The sequence below is a fragment of the Stylophora pistillata genome, chromosome 3 (assembly GCF_964205215.1).
Source record: "Stylophora pistillata chromosome 3, jaStyPist1.2, whole genome shotgun sequence".
In the NCBI taxonomy this organism is placed as follows: Eukaryota; Metazoa; Cnidaria; class Anthozoa; order Scleractinia; family Pocilloporidae; genus Stylophora; species Stylophora pistillata.
Window position 1 is genome coordinate 35,798,350 of NC_142521.1, and position 22,721 is coordinate 35,821,070.

General features: G+C 38.2%; 2 protein-coding genes across 2 annotated transcripts; one reads left to right on the forward strand and one right to left on the reverse strand.

Annotated features, from left to right (window-relative positions):
* Positions 1–5,537: 5,537 nt before the first annotated feature.
* LOC111338539 (histamine N-methyltransferase A) lies at positions 5,538–7,456 on the forward strand. The gene has a single exon (XM_022945039.2). The coding sequence runs from the start codon at positions 6,425–6,427 to the stop codon at positions 7,316–7,318; it is 894 nt and encodes a 297-aa protein (XP_022800774.2). The 5' UTR covers positions 5,538–6,424; the 3' UTR covers positions 7,319–7,456.
* Positions 7,457–14,226: 6,770 nt separating this feature from the next.
* On the reverse strand, positions 14,227–22,654 carry LOC111338530 (dnaJ homolog subfamily C member 25 homolog). The gene is made up of 13 exons (XM_022945030.2): positions 22,493–22,654; positions 22,323–22,351; positions 21,007–21,066; positions 19,790–19,837; positions 19,209–19,263; positions 18,788–18,894; positions 17,976–18,047; positions 17,364–17,426; positions 16,726–16,790; positions 16,456–16,512; positions 15,963–16,167; positions 15,153–15,223; positions 14,227–14,460 (listed from the first exon to the last, which is right to left on the reverse strand). Exons 1-13 carry the CDS (start codon positions 22,602–22,604, stop codon positions 14,406–14,408), a joined length of 999 nt encoding a protein of 332 aa, XP_022800765.2. The 5' UTR covers positions 22,605–22,654; the 3' UTR covers positions 14,227–14,405.
* Between the last annotated feature and the right edge of the window lie 67 nt (positions 22,655–22,721).

The following is a 22,721-nucleotide window of genomic DNA, read 5'->3' on the forward strand; positions in this document are numbered from 1 at the left end:
AAAGAGGACTTAAAGGGAGACAACAGGAGTGTCATTTATGAGTTCCGAAAATCATATTTCAGAAATTAGAACAAGAGCCAAACCCCTTTCTTGTGAAAATGAATTCCTTTTGAATGAGAATACAATGAATCACTGATCATCAGAAGCATTTGACCTCGTTTTTCATTTGCATTTATTCCCGTAGATTTCGGAACCCTTGAAATAGCTCAATGACCAGTTCCGAAACGAAAAAAGAATTAATGGAAATAACGGGGCGTTTAGGGGTTGGTGAGGGCGTTATGTTATGTTTGGAAAGCAGTGCAATACCAATATGTAGAAGTATGATAGGCCAGCTTGCGTTTTCGCTAAGAGCACAGAAAACGCTGCTTGCGTCAACATGATCTTAGTCACGCACTGAAAGAATCGTTTTATTTGACGTCGATGTTGTGGTAAAAAACAAATCGACAGTGGTTTAGCATGGTCTGTACTCTTATCGAAAATGACATTCGTCAAATGGAAAGAAGCAGGTTTTTAAGTACAGACGAGCAGTCAATCACCCGAATAACCCACCAGAAGTTTGCTCTATTTTGGTACGTGAAACCGAGGTTTAAAGCGTTGCCCGCAAATATGGGCGAAATTTAAGGATAATGTGAGGTCTAACCAGCGGAACAAAACATATGGTTCAGTATAGAAGTTTGATATTAAATAAGGATCGCTGCCGGGGCTGAGAAACGTTGCAAAGTAACAGGGTATGTATGTGTTCAAAAGGTTGCAGACCAACCCTAAAGGTCTTAAAATAACTGAGGAGAATGCGCTACCTTTATATAATATCAAGAAATGGATAGACGTTCTAGTCTTCTCGGATAAGGACGAATAAACCGTAGGTCCCGTCTCCTGCATCTATTGATTAGTTAATTTGTTTAGGCACGGGGACGTTAAAGAACCCCCTTCACGAGATTACTGTGATGTGGTCTCGCCTGTTTACTGGGAATCGGGGGGGGGGAGGGAGGGGGCATCTTCAAATAAGTTCCCTTCGCCGGATCGTTTGTAAACTGCTGATGCAGTCCGGCCAAAGTCCCCCGAAAAGTGTTGTGATGCGCATTTAATCATATCCACATGTTAATTTGCGTAATATAAATATTAAATTATTATTATTATCATAAACCCATACTTTGCTCAAAAATTGCTCAGAAAGGTAAACATCGCTCGAGGTTTCTTTCTAGAAACCTCTAAAGTTGCTCCAAACACCAAAGACTGCTCAACGGTTTACGAACACAGTATGGACGGGCTTAAGTTCCAGTGTTTAATATGCGATGGAAACATATGCTTTCACACTCCTTCCTGGTCACACAATCCACGCACACCTCACACAATTTATTTATTTCTCACGTTTAACACTCAAAATATTCCTTTGATCCGTAGATAGTAGATGCTATATATTTTCTATTTCACTAAATTAAACTGTTTAACCTTATTGAGTTTCTAAGTGTGCTAAAAATATTATAAGAACTGGTTCAATATGTTTCAACTTTGCAATATTTGAATTTTAGCATTATCTTATCAGGCTCATATATAAGAATTTTCAGTCTCTAGAATATTTAGAAGACCTCTTTCATTTCACTCTTTTTTTAAGGATTTCATTGACAAATTTTAATTTCATTAGGTATCTTATTCCAAATTTTGACACCAACGCGAGGAAGGGCCTCTCTTTGCATTTTAAGCGTAGCGGTATTGACCTAAAGAGAGTTGTGACGTTGACGAACGAGTAATGTAGGCATGGATATATGACGTTCTCATGAAAAGTTTCATGACGTTAGAAGGTGTACTTTCGTTATGGAAATCGAGCGGTAATTTACTTACAGCTTCATTATATAAGAAGGTATTGGGTAGAATTCTCTACATCCACAAACTGAAGAGGATAGAATGTTCTTTTCTATCAGTAAAGTAGATTAAACATTACACTCGTTTCTGGAGAACGACAATTTTGTTAAGATATTTTTAGAGAATGACAATTTTGTTAAGATATAATTCATTCATGTTTTTGTCGTTGCCATGTTCCCACCAATAACGTAGCTCCATTTTCTGCCTTTAAAAGCACACACAACCCACAATCCCTCTATTCGCTCCAACGAAGGGCTAAAGCTCGAAACGTCAGCTTTTGTAATCGTTACGGTGGCCAAATTACCATTTCAACTTTGTTGATATATCCAAATTATTTTTAGACACATTGCCTCAAGCAACGAAATCACTAATTGAATCACAGGGAGCCCACACAAGCGGCGTATCTGGTCGTTTGTTCGAAATATAAAGAAATGTATGGGAGACTATTGAAGAGTCGTAATATCGTAAACTTATATCAAGGAATGTCTATGTTAAGGCTCAAAATAAATGTAAACCTACCTCACTTGCTCTGTATTGTCGTTTCTGGGGTTCTAAATGGCGAATTTGAGCGATTTGGTGGGTTTTTGCGTTGACTGTTACTTTACGTTATAAGAAGGAGACGGTCGAAAATGAGCTTTCCACCCTTGTCTTCTTCTTATAACGTAAAGTAACAGTCAACGCAAAACCCACCAAATCGCTCAAATTCGCCATCTAGAACCCCAGAAACGACAATACACAGCAAGTGAATTAGGTTTACCTTTATTTTGAGCCTTAACATAGACATTCTTTGATCAAATTTACGATATTACGACTCTTTGATATTCTCCCATACATTTCTTTATATTTCGAACAAACGACAAGACACGCCGCTTGTGTGGGCTCCCTGTGATTAAATAAGGTCATAAAATTATGGATTTACAGATATTCATGAAGAATAACGATGGGAAAAAGTATCTCAGCTTCGTAGTCATTCCTATGGTCTTACTTATTTCAGTGATAACGCAGTCAATGTGTTTTTTCCAGGAAAAAAATTCATAGATGAACAAAACTAAATGTTTGATGTAATTCTACAATGACTCTTTTCATTGTTCAAAACATTAGGGTGCATCCTAATATCACCATTTCACTAAATCGCCTGAAGCATTTAACATATTGTGATATCTTTTTGCAGGAAGAGATAACGAACAGCTTTAATTTAACGAGCTACTAAATCATCCTTTGTATTTCCAGTTCACGGTTCCTTTGGGAAATTTTCATCTTTTCCTAACATCCACCTCGGTGTAAATTAACTTCGCCGAGCCAAAATCGACGCGATCCGGTTAAATTCTCTCGGTCAGCTTCGGGAAAAAAAGATTTTTCTGGTCCAAGTGTGCAGAACATAGCTCCACCGCTAGTAAGTTGCGTAATGTCTGCACCATTAGTGTAACCTGACTGATGACTTGAGCTATTTTATTAAGACAGGAGTTCAATGACGGCTGGGTTTCTTCTTTGATGGCACTGTTTCCTTCTTTTGTGGAGATTCGATGGCTGTTGCTACTGAATTTAGAATTCTCAGATTATTTTTCCTATTTCCACTGCCAACACCAAGAGCACTAAAAACACAATTAGCGAGACAACTGTTGGAGATATTTAGCATTATAACATACTGCGGGTGTAAGTCCTAACTAATTCCTAAGGAGCTACTACTATGGTGTAAATCTCTATGTACGCGCGGCCGTCAGGTGCACACATAACATGATAACGTGTGTAGATTTACTTCAGCTGCAAGTTTCCGTCGATTTTAGCCGCAAGGTTTCAAACCTTTTAAGATTGTTTTTCCTATTGAGATAGACCTTTTGGAGCTCAAAATGACAAGTAAATATGCTAAATAATGAACGTTTCGAAAGACAGCTAGTATGTAGTTCTCCAGCTTTGGAGTCAACGATACTTCATTCCCAGATGCGATGCGAATAAGGTTGGAAAAACAAAACTGAGCTTATTTACCTTCATCTGAGGCTTTGCGACGTTAGGGACTCTTCATTAGAACACTAAATAAATTATTTTTAAGTGTTGATATGTCCCAAAAGTGTTGCTCAATAGAATATATCTTTTAAATCGTACAATTTTTCAGAATTTTCAACACTAAGCTAAGCAGTTTTCTGGTCGTAATAAAGCTTTGCTCTCGAATCATTTCTAGGTCTTTATGGCCTTGTCATTTGCTCATAGTTTTCGGGTAGAACATGATTACCTGGTATATATATATATATAGTAATGAACTCCTTTTTCGTGCACGACTTTCACTTGTGTCTGCATGCTATGTTAGAAAAGAGTAAAATCAGAGCCCTTCTGTCACTTAAACAGCAATTGTTGTTCTACGATGCCATTATTCGACCAGTAATAGGCTATGCTGACATCATTTGGTCATCCTGTGACAAGGAATCACTTTATAGTCTTGAAATTTCAGAAGCGTACAGCTAGAATCATTTTATATGCCAACCGCCTAGCACCCTCTATGACACTTTTTAATGAAACTGGGATGGATACCTTTTTATGAATAGAGTAAAAATTAACAAATGTGCTAACTTTTATAGGCGCGTAAATGACTCTCTTCCGAACTATCTCAATGAACGCTAAACAATTAGCAATATACAACATGACAGAAGCACGCGGTATGTTAGCCGATAATTCTATTTGTCGTTCTTATAAGCATTAGACTGAAGGAGACCGTTCTTTTGCTGTATCAGCGACAAGACTTTGGAATAATGTGCCTCTAAATATCAGAAAGTCAGACTCTGTTAAATTCTTAAAAACTCATTTATTTAAAACGATCTTCGCAGCGCAGCAACATTTAGGATTCGCATTTCAGGATTTTACGGAAGTTTTCAATATTATTGTAATTCAACTACAGTATTCGCGTCTCTCACAAATTTAGGTTTTTAACTCTTATTATATTATATTTGTATTCATAGTTTGTAATTTTTATTTTCCGAGGGCCACAAGTTTATTTGCCTTTGGCTATTAAGTGTTAACCCTCTTTAAATAAAGTCTTTACTATTATTATTATTATTATTATTATTATTATTATAGGCATTGACAAAAAGCAGCAACTTTACATAATAAAGAAATGATGAATATAGCTATTAGAGCAACATATTACGTCTTTTATTGTAGAAATAGGAATTGGGACAACCCAGATTTGATGCAATTTTGATTTGTGTGTGTGCGTTGAATGAGCCAATCTCAAGCAGCATTTGTAAATTACCTATACGTAGTGAGATTTACAATTGTACATTTAAAAACACAAATAAAGTTTCCATTATCTCTTATTCTTCTTGATCCTTCTTTCCTGTCACCATTAGCGCCGGATCCAATCCAGGTTCTGAGGCTCCAGTGGGTATTATTATTATAAGAATTACTTTGTCTGCATGCTATATTATAAAAGAATTGCTTCACCTTTTAAATGTGCACATAACGAGTTAGGGATGCACTTAGGAATTTTGTGGAGCACTCAAGAAGCTAGTGTTGTTCTCGGCTGCGCCGCAAGCAACTGTTACGCTTCTTTCAAACTTCTCACTTTCATCCATAACTGGACATACGCAAGCTAAGCAGCACTCCCATGAACCACTTCTTTATTTTACAAGACGCAGTATCTTCCGAAAAATTGTTGGCTAAGGTCGAGATACAAAAACCCCGAAAAATGGCCAAAAAATCTTTCTAGAAATTCTCAAACAAATGTCCTTAAATCTCATTTTATCTCCAAAAAAAACCCCGGAAGTGTTTCTAAAAATTCCCATTTACTTAAAATTGTCTTTCTAACTGAATGACATAATTTGCATAAAATGTGAGATTTCTGTGTTGAAATTATAGAGGCAGCTTCAAACTGATTCAAAATGACAGTATCATTGTAAGATAAACAATTCCATCTCATTGCGCCTTCTGAATTTTGTATTTCAATTGTTAACACAATTTTCATGTACTTTTATACTCATCTAATTGTGTTGCATCGTGCAAGCTCGTTTCCAGGTGCTTTTATGCGAGATATTTTTCTGGTTTGATAAACGCCTCCGTGATTAGTTCATTTCAGACAGAAAATTCTAGTTAACGTTTCAGTTTAGGATAAGACCTCGTGTAATCAAGATCGTTTCTAAATAGAAGACGAGTTAGACCGTAGTCCTCGATAAAGTGGTCAAGACCTGCGAACGTTGCTAAGCAAAAATATATTTTGTGATTATGTTAACTCGTAGTTGTGATTCAAATCGAAGCTCATCGCTAGTTTTTTTATTCTTCTTGGTTCTTTTAATTGGCACGTGCTCGTTGCCCAAATTGATATTATTCTTAAAGCTATGATCGCATAATACTTAGGTAATTTCTTCACGTAAAGAAAGAAAAGATCCTCTATTGGTTTGGTGTTTATCGCATGCGCGTGTATCGACCCGGAAATCGAGTGCCAGTTCTAACTTGAAAAGAAACATTTACAATTAAGGCAACGGACTCATAAGTGATTCCACTACTCTCGTGTTAACTTCTGGTACTGAGCAAACCTTGTATCATCCTTGTAACTGGAGTCAGGCATTTGTTCGGTAAAATGATGTCAGCCAAAGGACAAGATCGATATCTCGCTGCACTTGAATTATCCTGGAAAACATCTACAGCAAGGGAAACTCTTGCGAATTTTGCGGAAGATGTTGCTGCTCATACAATGAACAACATCTCAAGTCTTGCGTCTCCTACGTTTCGTGTTCTTGGTGTTGGCAGTGGAAATGGGAAAAGTGATCTGAGAATTCTAAATTCAATAGCAACAGCTATCAATTCTTCACAAAAGAAGAAACCAGTGATACACACGGCCATCGTGGAACCCAGCAGTGTATTGATACAGGAGTTCAAGTCATCATTAACATCGCTACCGCAGCCATTGAAAAGTTTGGCGGATGTTTCGTTCGAATGGCACAGGAAGACCTTCCAGCAATTTATGGAGTCTTTACCACATGAAGAGTACTTCGACATGATTCATTTTGTAGCAGCTCTGTACTACATGGATGCTGAAAGCTCCTTAAAGGGCTGTCTTCAGCTGCTTGCTAACGGCGGAGCCATGTTCTGCACAGTTGGACCAAAGAAATCGTTTTTCCCGAAGCTGGCCGTGAAACTTAACACGGTTGGTGTTGAACTTGTCAAACTTGGCCTGGTGAACAAACTTTACACTGAGGTGGATGTTGTGGAAATTGCTCAAAGGAACAACTGGAAATACAAAAAGTTATGGACTGTCCAGTACAATGCCGAAATCACCAGCTGTTTCGACGAGACATCTGCAGATGGTGCCTTGCTTCTCGATTTCCTAACCCACCAAGAAAACTTCCGAGCTAATGCCGACAAAATGGCTTATAAAGAAGTCATGGAGTTTTTGAAGAAAGAGTGCACTACCGATGAAATTGGAAAGAAATTTGTTAAACCGGAAATCACTTCAGTTGTAATTTACAAGTAACTCTTACTTTTCATAGTTGGCAACTTAATTCAGCTTCATTCCCAAGGTCCATCCACTAGTTCCCAGTTGTGGAGTTTGATTTTTTTTTCCTTCCTTTTTTTTTTCTCTTATTACATGAAATAAAATGTAATTATTTACACCTCACCGTCTCTTTAGCTTTTCTGCACGGCCTACTTTACGGCCAATGTTAGTTATGCTGTGGAGTACTGTGTAGATGAGCGTAGATGACCATCGAGTCTGACCATTAAGGTGCGGTTTCAACGAAGTAAACAGCCGGATCATGAAGTTAAAAGAAATGCAAAATAAAACTTTCTTACCTTCACATCACTGTTTCCAGCTTCGTTCCTGCAGATTTGAATGCGATTTCGTCGACGACTTTCCTTTTTAGATATTTAACGCTCTAATATTAAGTGAAAGGCTGGAACTTCAAAGTTCAGCTTTCTTCACTAAAAGGCCAATAAATTCTCCAAAAACTAACTCATTTGCGGTGGTTTCGAGCAAAAAGGTTTTTACCCCGTCGCAAAAAAAAGGTGCTATTGGAACATTAACTCCTGGCAAAAAGAAAAGCAAGAAACCTATAAAAAAATGCATAGATTATTTTCCTCTCTTAGTTCCACTAGTTACGGTTCTAGTATTAGTTAAAGTTGGCTTATTATCAGATACGTTGACATTGTTCAAATTGATTTAGTGATCGCGTTTCTTATAATAATGTTTAAATATCTTACCTATTTATTTTTTATTACCAGTAGCTTTAATTATCAATTATTTAGTACATTGAGATTTCCTGATCTAACACAACATTAAGAAGATTTTTTTCTTTTTTCATGGACCCTAATGCCAAATACTGAACTGAAAACTGTCCTTTTCATCAGGCAACAGCAAGAGAGCAGCAAACTTCCTGAGTAGAAACGTACTTTGACATCTCAACACTTCTGTGCTAATTCAGTAAAATATAACTTGAGAAAACAACCACAAAACACAAAACCATTTTCATGGAGAATAATGAATGTGCTGCGGGCAACCAACACTGTTTATTAATAATAATAATAATAATAATAATAATAATAAATAATTAATAATTAGTAATAAACAAATAAACATCATAAAGAGTGTAAGCAGAGCTATACTGAACAGAAACAAACGAAAACAATCCCCTGGTGCTGAATATCTCAGCTCCAGCAAAAGAAAAACTTGGTTCTAATATAAGCAGTAATGCAGGAAAATAAATCGAGGCAAGCATCCCACCGAAAAGAAAAAACCGAATAAGTGCAGACAAAAGAAAGTAAGGTGACGAAATAGAAACTTGGGAAGCGCCGACGAGCACCCATAGGATGAAAAAACCCGAACGGGATCATTGCAGAAACAACGGGGAAATATTCCGGCCCCATGGACAGCACTTCACGACCTGCGGAGCTCGTTCAGAAGATGAAACGAAAGACGAAAGGCCTAGGTGACCCTAAAGCTAGATATGCACAGAGCGACTGACCTGAATAATATACTAGGAAGAGCCTTAAGATACCGAAACTTAGATTTAGGATTCCTCCAGCCTACGTGTCGGTCAGCCAGCGTAGAGTCAAGAGACCGGAACCCCGAGCTGTTAGCTCTACCAATTCTAATGCTATGGTGCCACACATACGAGCATCAGAAACAAACGGAGAAATATAAGATCTAAAGTTACTGAGGCAGTTGAGTGACTAATTCCGAAGGACTTATGGAATTTCTCGGAGAATTTAGATTTAACAATCCTACAAACAACTAGATGACAGGAGTTGTTGGTATCGGGTAACAAAGAAAACAATCTTTCAGTAGTCCCTGCTAGCACGTAGGCTCATTGGACCTTGCTAAAACTGACCTGTGGCCGTTTCTGTACTGATCATTCTTACACTTAATCAAATTAATTTTCATGAAACCGCCGTCTAGGATAATAATATTTTTCACCCTTAGACCAAAGATTTCACTAATACGAAAAACACCAACATATCCAACCAAAAGGATAAACAAAAAAACGAACGTCTTCTAAGGAAGCAGAATTGGGGTTCAAACTCAAAATAAAATCAGCGATCGCATCGTGGGACTGAGGCTGCTTGGGTTGAACAGGCCTCGCCAGCTTCCTCCTCAACGCGCCCTCAACAACGCCTTTCACGAGTGGATGTTCTGTCGGAGGCACAAAACCAGCTAACCGATGTCCCCAGCGGATACTTTAGGTAGCAGACTCAATAACTGAAACAGAATGGCTCTGCTGGATCGCGCGGTTCACAAGCCCCGTCAACTAAAGAGAAACTTGTAGTGGAATTGTGCCGGAAGCACAGGAACAGCGAGCGTCGAACGAGCTCAAACATTCCATCTTTGCCAGTCAGTACTTCTGAGCTGTGTTAGCTGCATTGGACCACAGCAAAAGGTCAATTAAGCATGGAACTAAGGGCTGAAGCGACGGATCGTCGATACTCGTCACGAAACTCCCAGACCTGCAAACGATCTAACCAGACAAAACAAAGGAATCTAAACAAAGCCAGAAACAAAAAAGAAACACTCAGCCAACATGAGTTAGCTCAAACTAAAAGCAAATAATGAACTGCGTAGAAATAGCTAAAACACTAGCTACACTCGAGCTCCATGGCCTAAATGCCGGTATACCGACTTAAACGTGGTCATATAGGCAAAAGTCGCCTCATAAAGAACACAGCACGGTAACCACAGCAAGGCACACGGCTGTACACGAGGAAGATACATGGACTAACTGCTGATATTTCAAACAAACGCAGCCATATAGGCGTAAGCGTCTTCTCGTGCATACAGCCCAGTAACCACAGCAAAAAACACGAGCTGTACACGGGATAGATACTACGGACTAACCGCCGATATATTAAACAAATTGCGGCTCTACGGGCGTAAGCAGCTTCCAAAGCACAGTTCGGAAACCGCATCAAACAATACGAGCTGTACACGGGTTGGATACTACGGACTAACTGCCGCTATATCAAACAAACGCAGCCAGATAGGCGTGAGCGGCTTCCAAAGCACACTGCCCGGTTACCACAACAAAAAACACGAGCTGTACACGGGCTAGATACAAGAACATAGCGTAACAGGCGTTCCTAACCTAAAATCAACGCGCAAAGCCAGCATGGTAAATTTCGGATAACCAGACAGCTGGATAGATAGATGGTTTATTGACTAAAAACATACCAGCCCTGGGCTGAATTACGTCTAGCTTACAATCACTAATACTATGTGGATATATATATATATACCCTATAATATAACATATATTTAACAATTATTCGCCTCAGGTTCGGTGAATATTGTCGAATAATCCCCTAGACGAAGTCGACGGGATTATTGGACAATATTCACCGAACCTGAGGCGAATAATTGTTTTAGTATAGTTCCAGAGCTGAACAAGAGAGAAATTTCTAAAATCATAACATTTTAGTAACATTTATTAACATTTTATTTTAACATTTTATATAAACCGCGTGGAGCGGTTTACATAGCGTCATATAAGGGACCGCTCGACTAATCAGATTGCTGGAAACTCTTTGCTCAGCTGTTCGGGATTCGGGATTCGGGATTCGGGATTCTGGATTCGGGATTCGGGATTTGAGATTTGGGATTTGGGATTCAGCTAGGGTAGGGTTGAGGGTTAGGGTTAGGGTTAGGGTTAGAGTTAGCTCAATTAGATTTAGGCTGGGTTATAAAACGCTTTTGAAACCTTGCACTTGAAACCTCTTAACCCTTTGCATGGCAACTGCGGTTAAAAGTTGTGTTAAATGACTTCTTTATATTGTGGATCGCGTGTAGGACATGACGTTTGTCGTGTTCAGTGTTTGTACGTTGGAATCTCAAGTTTTTGGCATTAAATACGTGCCATTCCGTTGAGGCAAGTTAAAGATATTTAGTACTTTATACAACTGCTTTTTATTGGCCTATTTGTTAACGAGAAAAAAGGTGAAAGGCCGAAAACCTAAATTGTTTTTACAAAGATAAATAGCGCGTTGAATGGCCATTTCTTTCACACGCAAAGTAAGTGGGGTGGCGAACTGCATATATGTGTGAAATGCATTCTCGTAAAAATTTTAAGCTTATATTAGTCTTGAGCGAGATCTTTAGACATGCATAGCTTACGCAGCCACGTCCTGAATGTTCAATTTCTGTTTGAACTGCCGATTTAGTGTTTGTTTTTGTTGTTCTCCCCAGAGCTCAACAGTCATTTTATTGAATGAAAGTGTATTTCTGTCCACTATAATTAAATATGATGCACTAATAGAATGTGCACAAAATTTTACTCAGGGCGTTTTTCCTTTCTTATTAGTTGAGGAACCTGTAAGCTATGTCCACGCAGTATTTGTGGCCACGTTGACAATAACGACCAGTTTCCCTTGCTGTAGATGTTTTCCAGGATAATTCAAGTGCAGCGAGATAGCGATCTTGCCTTTTGGATGATTATGATATCAGTTACCGCACAAATGCCCGACTCCAGTTACAAGGATAATACAAGTTTTACCACCAGAAAGTAACACGAGGAAAGCACATTGGAACGAGATTGCACGATAGGAAATAATGACATATGTGTAAAAATAGATGAAAATTATGATTACATTTGAAATACAAAAAGCTGAAGCTGCACTGAGATTACATTGTTTATCTCATTGTTATACTTAGTCGAGTAAAATACTCAGCTTATAATCCTTCTCAGACAGTAGCCACATCTCATTTTCCTTAAAATTCGCGCATGAAATTGGTAACTAATGCTCCAAAGTTTGCCGACAAGTTTGGACGAAAATATTCTTTTTATGACCACCTAATCAACTATTGTCTTTGGAAGCATTATTTTGTATAAATGTATTGTTTGACGTGTGTTGCGGTACTCTTCAGAACGAGGCAGCTTTCTTCTTTTCTTGAACGATCAATAATACGGGCTAGGTCGCTAGGCCATCAGTTAGCGGGAAAATATATGCAACGCTGTGCACCGTGATTGGTTGGAACTGAAGCCGTTAAGTGCACGATTTGAACAAAATAACTTTGGCTTTGTTTACTAGATTAAGAACTTAACCCCAAATTAGATACAATGAATATATGAAGTTCATATATTTTTCTGCTCCCAGTTGGCTTGTTAGCTCAATTGGTAGAGCGCTGCACTAGTATCGCAGAGGTCAGTGGTTCGAATCCCGTACAGGCCTGATTTTTTTCAGGTCTGATTTTCGCTATTGCATAAAAGAGCGCTATCTACTGCGAAGGATCGTGCATCATACGTATTTAATACCGCAGTTCAAAATATATGAACTTCATATATTCATTGTATCTGATTTATCATCACGGGTTTATTACGAATCAACTTAACGGCCTGCTCCCAGTTGGCTTGTTAGCTCAATTGGTAGAGCGCTGCTCTAGTATCGCAGAGGTCAGTGGTTCGAATCCCGTACAGGCCTGATTTTTTTCAGGTCTGATTTTCGCTATTGCATAAAATAGCGTTATCTACTGCGAAGGATCGTGCATCATACGTATTAACCCCAAATTGTTAGTGATAGAACGCATAGCGCTACTCGGAGATTAAATAACTGTAAAGAACGAACTTAACCTGGACTAGCTTCAAATACCAATGGATGCGAGTGCTGGAAAACTGCATTGTACCTTTGGAACAAGATCCATGTTGACAACAACTACAAAAGCACAAGGGTCAATTAAAACAATTTAATGAATAAGTTCTATTGTTCATTAGAGGATTGAAGCAGTAGTTTCACACTTCTTGCCGGTCGAATCGTGATATTAGCGTTCTGCTAAATTACCTGCAGCATCTAGCATATCGTGATATCTTAGGTTAAAGCAGATAGCCAATCCGTGAAAAAGTTTTATAAGTCGCAAATTGAACGAGCTACTTAAAAACGACTTTTAACGGTAGTTAGTACTGGTGGATTAACTGCAGCAAGAGGTGAACTGATTTTATATGCAGTTCTGGAGTAAAGGCAAGTACCGTAGTTACGTGACTAAGTGCCGCCCCGAATAGCACGTCCATCGAATAAACCGACGCCACATTTAAGAACAGAGAAGTTGATAAGCGCAGCCTCCAAATGGGCACCGCGGTCCCAGTGCGGCGCTTATTCCAAGAATTGTTTCACAAACTGCAATGCTTCATACGTGGTCGGATATATTGAGGGAACTATGAGCAAACTCTTAATTTCGAAATCAACCATACATGGAAGGGTATCCCACACGCGCGCTGGGGGAGGAGGGTGGAAACTCAGATCTTGAAGGGGGTCAGTGACAAGAGAACATTTCTTGGTGGCATTCCATTCTTCAATGGGCGCCGCCCTCGAAAAAGCGCCGCATTCGAGGTTCCAAATTTGAAATAAGCCAGGTACGAGTGGTTCACTTAATGATAACGAAAGGAACCGTGAGTAATTTGTCTATTTGTGGTTGCTTTGTCTGGTTTATGATCATTGTGAAATTCGCCTTTGTTAACTGACCTCTTACTAACCGAGCTCGAGGTCTGTACTCGAGTTTATTCCGCCCGGATTTATGGCCAAAGCACGAAGCGCGCAAGCCATGAATCCTATCGAAATAGTTAAAAAGCTGTAGTCTACTTCCTTATTTAGTCACAATTTATTCCACTTGAATGACAATTTCTGACAGTGATGGAGCTTATTTTCATATCTTGTTGCGGGAAATTCTAATCTTTATGGTTTTCATTCTACCACACCTGACATCATTGGTTGGCATTAAATAGGATATGTTTAGGGTGATTCCTCAGAAAAAAAAGTAACCCAGTAATTTTTTTAACTTTCCTTAAGTACTCCCTTCCAATGTGTTTCGAAAAATACGATTTTTCCACGTTCGAGAGCTGAAGATCGTCATACCTCCTTGACTGGTTTTTACGCCCGGGTTGAAGATAAAATTGAAACCCATCAGTGTAAAACAGCAAAATTTATTTTTTATTGTGTCATTTCACGCACTTAATTTGCTTGAGGTTTTACAGAGAAGTACCTACCCGAGCAAACTAACGTGTAACTAACATCAACAAACAATCTCTGCCATTATTAAATAAGCAAATTACATCATCTGTGTCCATTTTACGCTGTATAATATCTATCTAATCATCTTCGATAAACGTCATCTGCCCGGGGCCGCCTTTCTTCATGTAGCGTCTGGAAGTACAAGAAGAAAATACAGTGAGAAAGAAATAAATTGATCATAGCAGTTTCACGGTGCCATTTAATCACTATTCATGGCGGAAAACTACCTCCTTGCTGAATTTACCTCACCCCAGGAGCGTTCAAAGCGACTTTTTTTTGTTAAATTAACAACACATTTTTGAGCAGAAAGGTGTTGATAAATAATAATAATAAAGAAAACATTCAACTTAGGGATACAGTTTGATTTAACACTACAATCTCAAGGGTAAAAATGGCACAAAATGCAGAGGAGATTGATGTCGAGATCTTGGGAATAAAATGGCTAAGGGGCTGAGTAACGATACTTAAAGCGAATCTAAAGCTGTACTCGAGTAGAAAAATCCTAATTCAGAAAGGATCAATGGTGGTTTAGAGTGGTGCGGATTAAGGACCGACGCGGATTGCAAAGGAAAATTGTTCACATATTTGGGTAAAGTTTCAAAGTTGAACGAACCGTGACTGACGAGTTCTTAACAGCCTCTATTTCAAAAGGAAGGCAAGTACAAAACCTTTTATTGTGAATGGATTTGCTTGCATGGGAATACTTACTGTTGTTTTAAGATCGAGGCTTTCGAGAATTTCAGAAACAGCCTATACACGAGCTACGCGCATCAAATATGAAGTTATACATTTTTCTAGATTACTTAACTAACGAAAAACAATACCTGTACGCTTTGTATTTGTTGCTTTGAGCAAGTTTCACCCTCATTTCCTCTTCTTGTTCTTTTTTAAATTCCTACAACAGAGAACAGAGATGAATGCTGTTAGTTCCATATTTGTTCGACTGACTCTAACACGTAGCTCCACCCTAATATCAGCGCCATCAGAGAACAGCCCCTGATCACAAACATTCGGCAAATCACACAAGAGATATACTGTTTGTTTTGGAGAAATGCTGGAGAAATCAGGAAAATGAGCTGTTACACATTTGACGAGCAAATTAATGACCTTCATGGACGTTCATTATTTAGTTTCCTCATCGAGTGTCGTAAAAAAATACAATAAAAATGGCTCATATTCAATCATCTCAGAGGTAACCATTTTCAGAGCGACCGAAATGAGAACCAAGTTATTGGCCTACAGCGAGGGAAAACGCGGTAAGGCAGGTAGCCATTGATTTACACTGTGATGCGAGGTTTTTGTTTACGTCAATCACAGAGCAGAGTGTCGTATCCTCAGAAACCTAGCAACTGTAGCCGCCAATCAGAGTAGAGTAAACTTCACCATGAGCCGATTAAAGCGTAAAGTGAAAACATCAACTGTCTAGAAGGCTAGAAAGCGCGAGTGATCAGTCGCAATTTCTCGACCCTGAATCACAGAGTGAAGTACAATAAAACAAAACGAAAGGTAGCCTATATTTCATTTCACTTTCAATCGAAAGCAGTCCTAAACTACCTGATTTTACACAACCAAGCTTGCTCAAAATCTGCAAACTCGATCAAAGAAGACGTTTCCCCGTAAAATATGTCACCCACCCGAAAGTTTGCGTCAATCCACAACTGTCTTGAAAAGAGAACATCTTTCTGCACTGGCTCCATCGCATCCCATTGGACAGAACTTACTCCCAACTTTTTCCTAATGAGGTATGCCTTTTCGTTGTCCCCATACTCCTTTCGCAAGATGTTAAACTTCCAATGCCAGTGTATCAGCCAGGCAAAGTAACTCAAAATTGTGTACGGGCTAAAAATGTGGTGAAAAAAATAAATCTGCATTTAAACGACTGAAAACGAATTCCACGAACAAGGAGCAAGACAGTACCAGAAAAGGTGTCACGCAGAGTCATTTCACTTACGATCGACTTTGGTCACTCAGACTGCGGCTCACCACCCAAATTGTCAAACCAGGAATTTTTGAGAAAACGCAATTGTTCAAAATGACTTTGCGTGACACTCTTGCGTGAAGGATCACTGAGACAATCGGGAGAAAATGACTCAAATCTTGGGAATTAATAAAAAGGAAGGTGCTTACAGAAGTATAATTCTTATCCACAGAACATCAGCTATTCTGGGCTTGCTGTGGCCTCCCCTTGAAAAAAAAACCACAAAGTATGGAATCAGAGATAGCTGGTAATAATATTGTCATAACCAACACAAAAGACATAACATTCAAATCACTGCTCATGAGTACATCTAAGGACCACTCCACTAAAACAACAAATTGTTAATTGATGAAGTTATTAACTAGAGTATTGGTTTGGAAAGTTATATGAAAGAGCTAAATTGAAAACTGGGGACAAACCTTATGTCCAAAGAATTCTCCACTACCCCCCTAAGAATTGACTCCTCTTCTTCTCTTAGTTCTTCCTGTAATAAAAATATCGTTGATGATGTTTAGTGACTGAAAGTTTCCTAACTAGGATGGTGCTTTCTGTATTGTACTAAACAACATAGTGAATGCATACAGATCCAGGGCAAGTTTTTTTGAAGAATGAGTAATGCTTATCCAGATTTTTAATAGTCATGTCAATGTTTTAATATTGTACACACACTTAAAAGTGTGTGTATATGTATGCAACTCCTTAGTACTAATCTTGATTAACCAACAAGTAGCAATGGAACTACTGTCCACTGAAGAGCTTATTGACACAAGAATTCTGGATCAGATTTGTACATGTACCAGTAACATTCAAAACCTCAGCTTCACAAATCAACAGTTTGACTACTGTGATGATGAATATCATTGTCAATAAGAGCACAGACCAGGTTAAACCACAAATCAAAATTTTTACCACTATGATGACAAATATCATTGTCAATAAGAGTACAGACCTCCCTAAACCATTGTTGATTTGTTTTTTATCACAATATCAACTTCAAAATTCCGAGTCATCCATGTTTGAGACATTACTGCCAAATGTGGTAAAAAGTAATGTTTACCTTGGATTTCTTGCCTTTTTTCAAGTTGTTCAGAAGACCCTCTTCTCTTGCTCTTTGCATGGCCTTTGATAGAGAAAATAAGACAATATTCTTGGCTAAATTAAGTAGTCAATAAACTGTGTTGCAGTGGTTTATAAAAGTACTTGGATTTATACTTGTGTAGGTAGACAACAAACCTGTTCCAGGCCTCCAGCTGGTAAAACAGAGGATCAGAATAAAAGCAAGGAAGGACTGGGTCAACCAGGACCCAACCCTCCCTTGCTGTTTCACTCTGCTGCTGTGTTTATAACTGAACACCTGAAACAGGCTAAAAGACATTGGGAATTAACCCTTTTCATCCTTACATCACAATGCAAAATCTCCATACTGCTCTCTACACATTTCTCAAGGTGCTGACAAGGAGAATTTGCTTCACAATCAACAGCTTACTTAGTCGGTGATCATTTCCATTATCCTTGTGACCTTGATTTGTAATTCAGAGGTGATATTGTATCACTGTTACCATTTAAAGGGTTAAACAACATTTCGCTATCATGTCTCCTTTGAAATTGATACGTACTCAAATGTTCTCATCGCTTAGCTTTGGGGAGTGCATTAATACATGGACTGTACCTTGTTTCTGTATTTGGGCATGGTTAAGGCATATTTGACAGCTTCATTGTAGCGGGACCATCCATGGAGATACTATAAACAAAGAAACTCAAACATTATTGTTGTTGATACAAGCTAAGTACCAACAATGAGTGGAAAAATAATTTCTTTCCTCTCTAAATAGGTGGTGCCACTAAGCCAATCCTCTAATTTGTTTACTGCACAGAAATCGTCTAATTTGTCTCATATCTATTGTAAGAGAGCATAACCTCCTGCAAGTCAATGTGGTCAGAAACTATGAGCAGTATGCATATACCGGTTTGCATATTCTTGATACCATTCTCTACACATTTCCTAAGGTGTTGAAAAGGAGAATTTTGTTGAACAATCAAGAACTGCTTTAGCTGGTGATCATTCCTCCATTCTTGTGACCTGCATGTACGACTCAGGGGTGATATTGGAAGGAGAAGGCAACATTGAAATGAGAGAGGATGCAAGAAAAATTAAAGATAGCTGTAGTTACAGAAAACCTGTTAGAAGTTTACCTCTTCCCCTCTGTTTCTATGCCTGACCTTACAGGTTACACTCAATCTTAAATTGGCTACAAAATTATTCAAATTCATACATTCAAAATCACTTTCAAATTGTTTTTTTCACTGCTTACTGCTTGTATTCAAACAGAACACCCATTTCAAACCATTTCTTGAAAGAGCACTGGCTTTATAGGCCAGAGATTTAGTTTTAAAAAGATGACTGTGGGTGAGCTTAATTCAGAATCAAAGATTGATAAAGAAAGAGAGAAGGATATTTAACAAAATCATGAGTTACTCTACCTGCAACAATGAGACAACTGTGATTGAAGCAGCTATAACGACTCTCACATCCACTTTAGGAGCCACCTGTCTTCTGTAGTATCGATAATAATGACCATAGGTCTCCTCTGTTTAATAAGGACAATAAAATTCAATAATAATAGCATATTACTTAGATGTTCAGCTATTATGGTTTTAAGTGAGGCCTTAAGCTACGTATACTGCAAAATAATCAGCCAAGCTCTCCCTGATCCATGGTATCATCAGTGTGAATCAGTGAAAGCTTGGAAGCTTATTTTTAATCCATTAGCCTCAGAGGCATCTCTCTAAACCATTGTAAAATTATAAAGCTACTGAAGGAAAATGTGGAATGGTTACCTTCAGCTTTATTTGAGAGTTTAAATATGATTTATTCAGTAAGGTATCATTCACACTTCCTAACCTGGATTGTCCAACATGTAGTCATAGTCTGCTCTCTGTTCATCATCCTTCAAAACCTGGAATTATTGAACCAATTGTGTACAATGTTACCAACAGTATACGTAAGAGGAACAAAATACTTGAATCGCACCTAAGAATGTAGGGTAGTAAGGTAAGGTAAGGTAAACTTTAGTTGATAAGTAGGTTGAGATTGTTTGGCAGCCGAAGGGCTGATGTGGACCTACTATACACAATCAAAATTTGACAAACACAAAAGATATTAATAGTAGTTCTTGGCAAGGTTACTAGACTAAACCTGAACCCATAAACTGTTCTTAAAACTGATCAACCTGAGGGGAAATGCACCCTGTATAGTAAGCCTTACTGATTGGCAGATAAAAAGCATTGTGCAAATTGCTTGACCTAATAATTAACATTCCAAGACCCCCTAATCAAACAACATGTACAATTTTGGATATACAATATGCTTTGATTTCATCCTCCAGTATTCACTAGACAAGAGGTCGATGGACCCAGTGAATTTATATAAATTACTTAACATTGAATTTTCTCATGTATTTTTCTGGAACAAAAATGTCTCACCTCATATGCTGTTGCAATAAGTTGAAATTTGGTTTCAGCATCTTCACCCTAGATAGAAGTAAGGAAAAATAACTCAATTACATGTCTGAACATTTCATAAATCTCCCCTTCAAATTCCAGAAGAAATTTTAAAGGAATATGTAAGACACAAGACGAAGAAAAATGGCTGTTATATGAGAATATTAATAAATAAATGTTTAAGAATAATGATTTAGGGCCTGGAGCACAGAAGATTGACACAAACTAAACTATTACAGAATCACCTAGACTATTTAAAAGTAGCAACCCATATTTCATATATATTGAATAACTATTTCATTTCTGAGGTGAAAACTTTAATTTCATATTAAAATATAACTTGTTCAGTGTAAATACATTACATTACATTTTTACATTTATATAGCACAGACTACTATGTGGATATATTCAGTCACGCTTAACAGTATTGTAAGGTTGAGATCAGACGTCACCATTTTTATCGGGCGCCTCTGGCAGCCACTTCAGTCCATGTAGCGATCTCACCTTCCCACCCATCCCACCTTGGGGAGGACATCCACTACACAGTAATCTTGTGCATGGGAAATTTACATCTCCTACCCCTAACCCTGCAGGAGATGGGATCTACGGCTTTACGTCTTATCCGAGAAGATGAAGCAATGTGAGTGAAGCGTCTTGCTTGAGGACACAATGTCATGCCCCAGCAAGGAATTAAACCCAGGCCAACCGACCCAGAGTCCAGCACACTGACAACTGGACTACTCACGCCTCACTCCCTACATATATGAATGTATATGTTAGAGATATGTCTTAAGAGTGGAGAGTTTGGCCCTTGCAATCCCAAGATCTCCTTAGTATTTCTCCCTACTGTCTACCATAGAATTCATATGATGTTATTTATGAGAATTTGGTATTGATCAGCTCACTATCTCCCAATAGTCCATTTTACAGTTGTGTGCTTGGTTGCTAAGCCTTTGAACAGGAGTGAGGCTAGAGATGACCTTGTTATGATACAAACCTTGCTGCCTTTCAAATGTAAATCACTTTGTTATCATGCTAACTAGATACAGGTCTCTGTCACAACAAGGTCATCTTTAGCCTCACTCTGAATCAAAGGCTTGGCAACTAAGTACACAACTGTAAAATGGCCTATTGAAATTCTGTCTTGGTCACTCATGGAAGTTGAAGGGTTAGTTATCAACATGTGGCAATGCTCATACCTTGTATCTATCAGGATGGTACTTTCTGGCAAGTTTTCTGTATGCTTTTGCAATGTCAGACTGTAAAGAAAGTAAAATGTGATCACCATAAACATCACAAACCCAGGAAAAAAGGAAAGAAGATATGGGGTTCGACACTAACTTTTCAACTTGCTACCCAAGCGGCTAGTGATAACTTAGATGTTACAACAATTTCAGTTTGGTTACTAGCCAAACTGGCTGGTGGAAATAAAAAACCATCAGCCAAAACTGAATTTGTACTAGTCTGTGGCTAGTTGGCTACCATTAGTGTCAAGCCCAAAGATACTTGTCACCTGTAGTGTATTGTGATGTGTAGGACTTAAATCTCTGAAAGTTCACAAAGATGTTCTAAGTCAAAAGATTGAATACTATCACAAGCATACTAACTGGATCAATGGAGAAGTACCTGCAAAGTTATTGAGTTTTATTGAGTTTGAACGATAAACCCTTTTCTTGGCTATAGTCTGGATGGCTGGACAACTTATGACCATCGGATTGCTCAATCATTAGATATGTTGCAGGAATGTTTTGGGAAGGAAGACCAAGCTATTTCACTACTGTTGAGATTCTGCTTTTGCACGTTTTAGCTCAAAACCAGTATACAAGTTGAAAATACTTTGTAGAATGGTTTTATTGCTAGCATGTGAAAGTTAAGCCAAGATCTTGCCATGTGATCTAAAAATACATCAGCTTTTGGAGCAATAAAAGAAACTTTAAGAGTTTTACCAAGGCTCCTAATTATTTATTCATGCTTTTGTCAACCGCTATATTAAACCTTAAAATTAAAGGTCAATTGGTGGATAATTTAACACCTAAAAGCTTATTTAACTGTGACTTGTTTGAGTGGGTTCTTTCTCGCGTTGAATACTTAGGCTTTTAACTCACCATCCGAGGACAAATCGCCCACGTAAAACGGAGGAAGAACAATCACAAGATGACAAAGACGGGCTGATATCAAGGGAATTACAATATATATGGAAATACGCACAAAAATGGTCCATTGTAACTGAGGGGAATTTATCGTGACAAAATGTAACTAAAGTATTATTTATTTTTTGAATATTTTTTTGGCAAGATATTTAAATGAAGCTTTCCATTAGATCAGAATAACGTTGGTTTGTTTACATTCCACACCAGCACATGTGGCAACCCACGAAACCGTTCTTTAAACAAGATTAAATTTAAAGTGATAATTTTTTTTCAATTTTTCACACACAAGTACTCGCGTGTGTATCATACGCGGACTCGAATTTCTCAGATATGAAGAGACGTTATCTAAATATGTTATAGATTACCTTTGAAGATTCCCTGTAGACCCCCAGTACTATAATCCAAAGACACAAAAGAGAGATGCGTTAACAAATAAAGGTACATACATGTACCACGTAAAGTTGAAATCGACACCAGCTTTGAATCAAGTTGATCGTCTTCGTTTGACAACAAACGTAACAAATAAAATCCCTACCGTCATAACAGTTCTCTGTTCCACAGTAGAGCCCCTCGATAAAGCCATAAGCAGACGATGTGACATATATTAAAAGGAAAATACAAGGAAATAAATGTTTAAAAGTAACCATGTTCGCATCAGGTGTACTACGAGAGATTTAACGATCATTGAATCTGCACACAGTCAGCGGTTAAATAAAGTAAATCCCAGGATACACCACGAGGTATACATTCTCCCCAGAGCCTCT

Bases quoted from the DNA above. Each gene is read 5' to 3' on its own strand.
- LOC111338539 (XM_022945039.2), top strand. From the start codon at position 6,425: ATGATGTCAGCCAAAGGACAAGATCGATATCTCGCTGCACTTGAATTA.
- LOC111338530 (XM_022945030.2), bottom strand. From the start codon at position 22,604: ATGGTTACTTTTAAACATTTATTTCCTTGTATTTTCCTTTTAATATAT. The intron at 16,168-16,455 runs GTAAGCACCTTC...CCACATTTTTAG, and splicing joins TGGATAAGAATTATACTTCT to CCCGTACACAATTTTGAGTT. The intron at 14,461-15,152 runs GTATTGTTTTTC...TTGTACTTCCAG, and splicing joins AACAAATACAAAGCGTACAG to ACGCTACATGAAGAAAGGCG.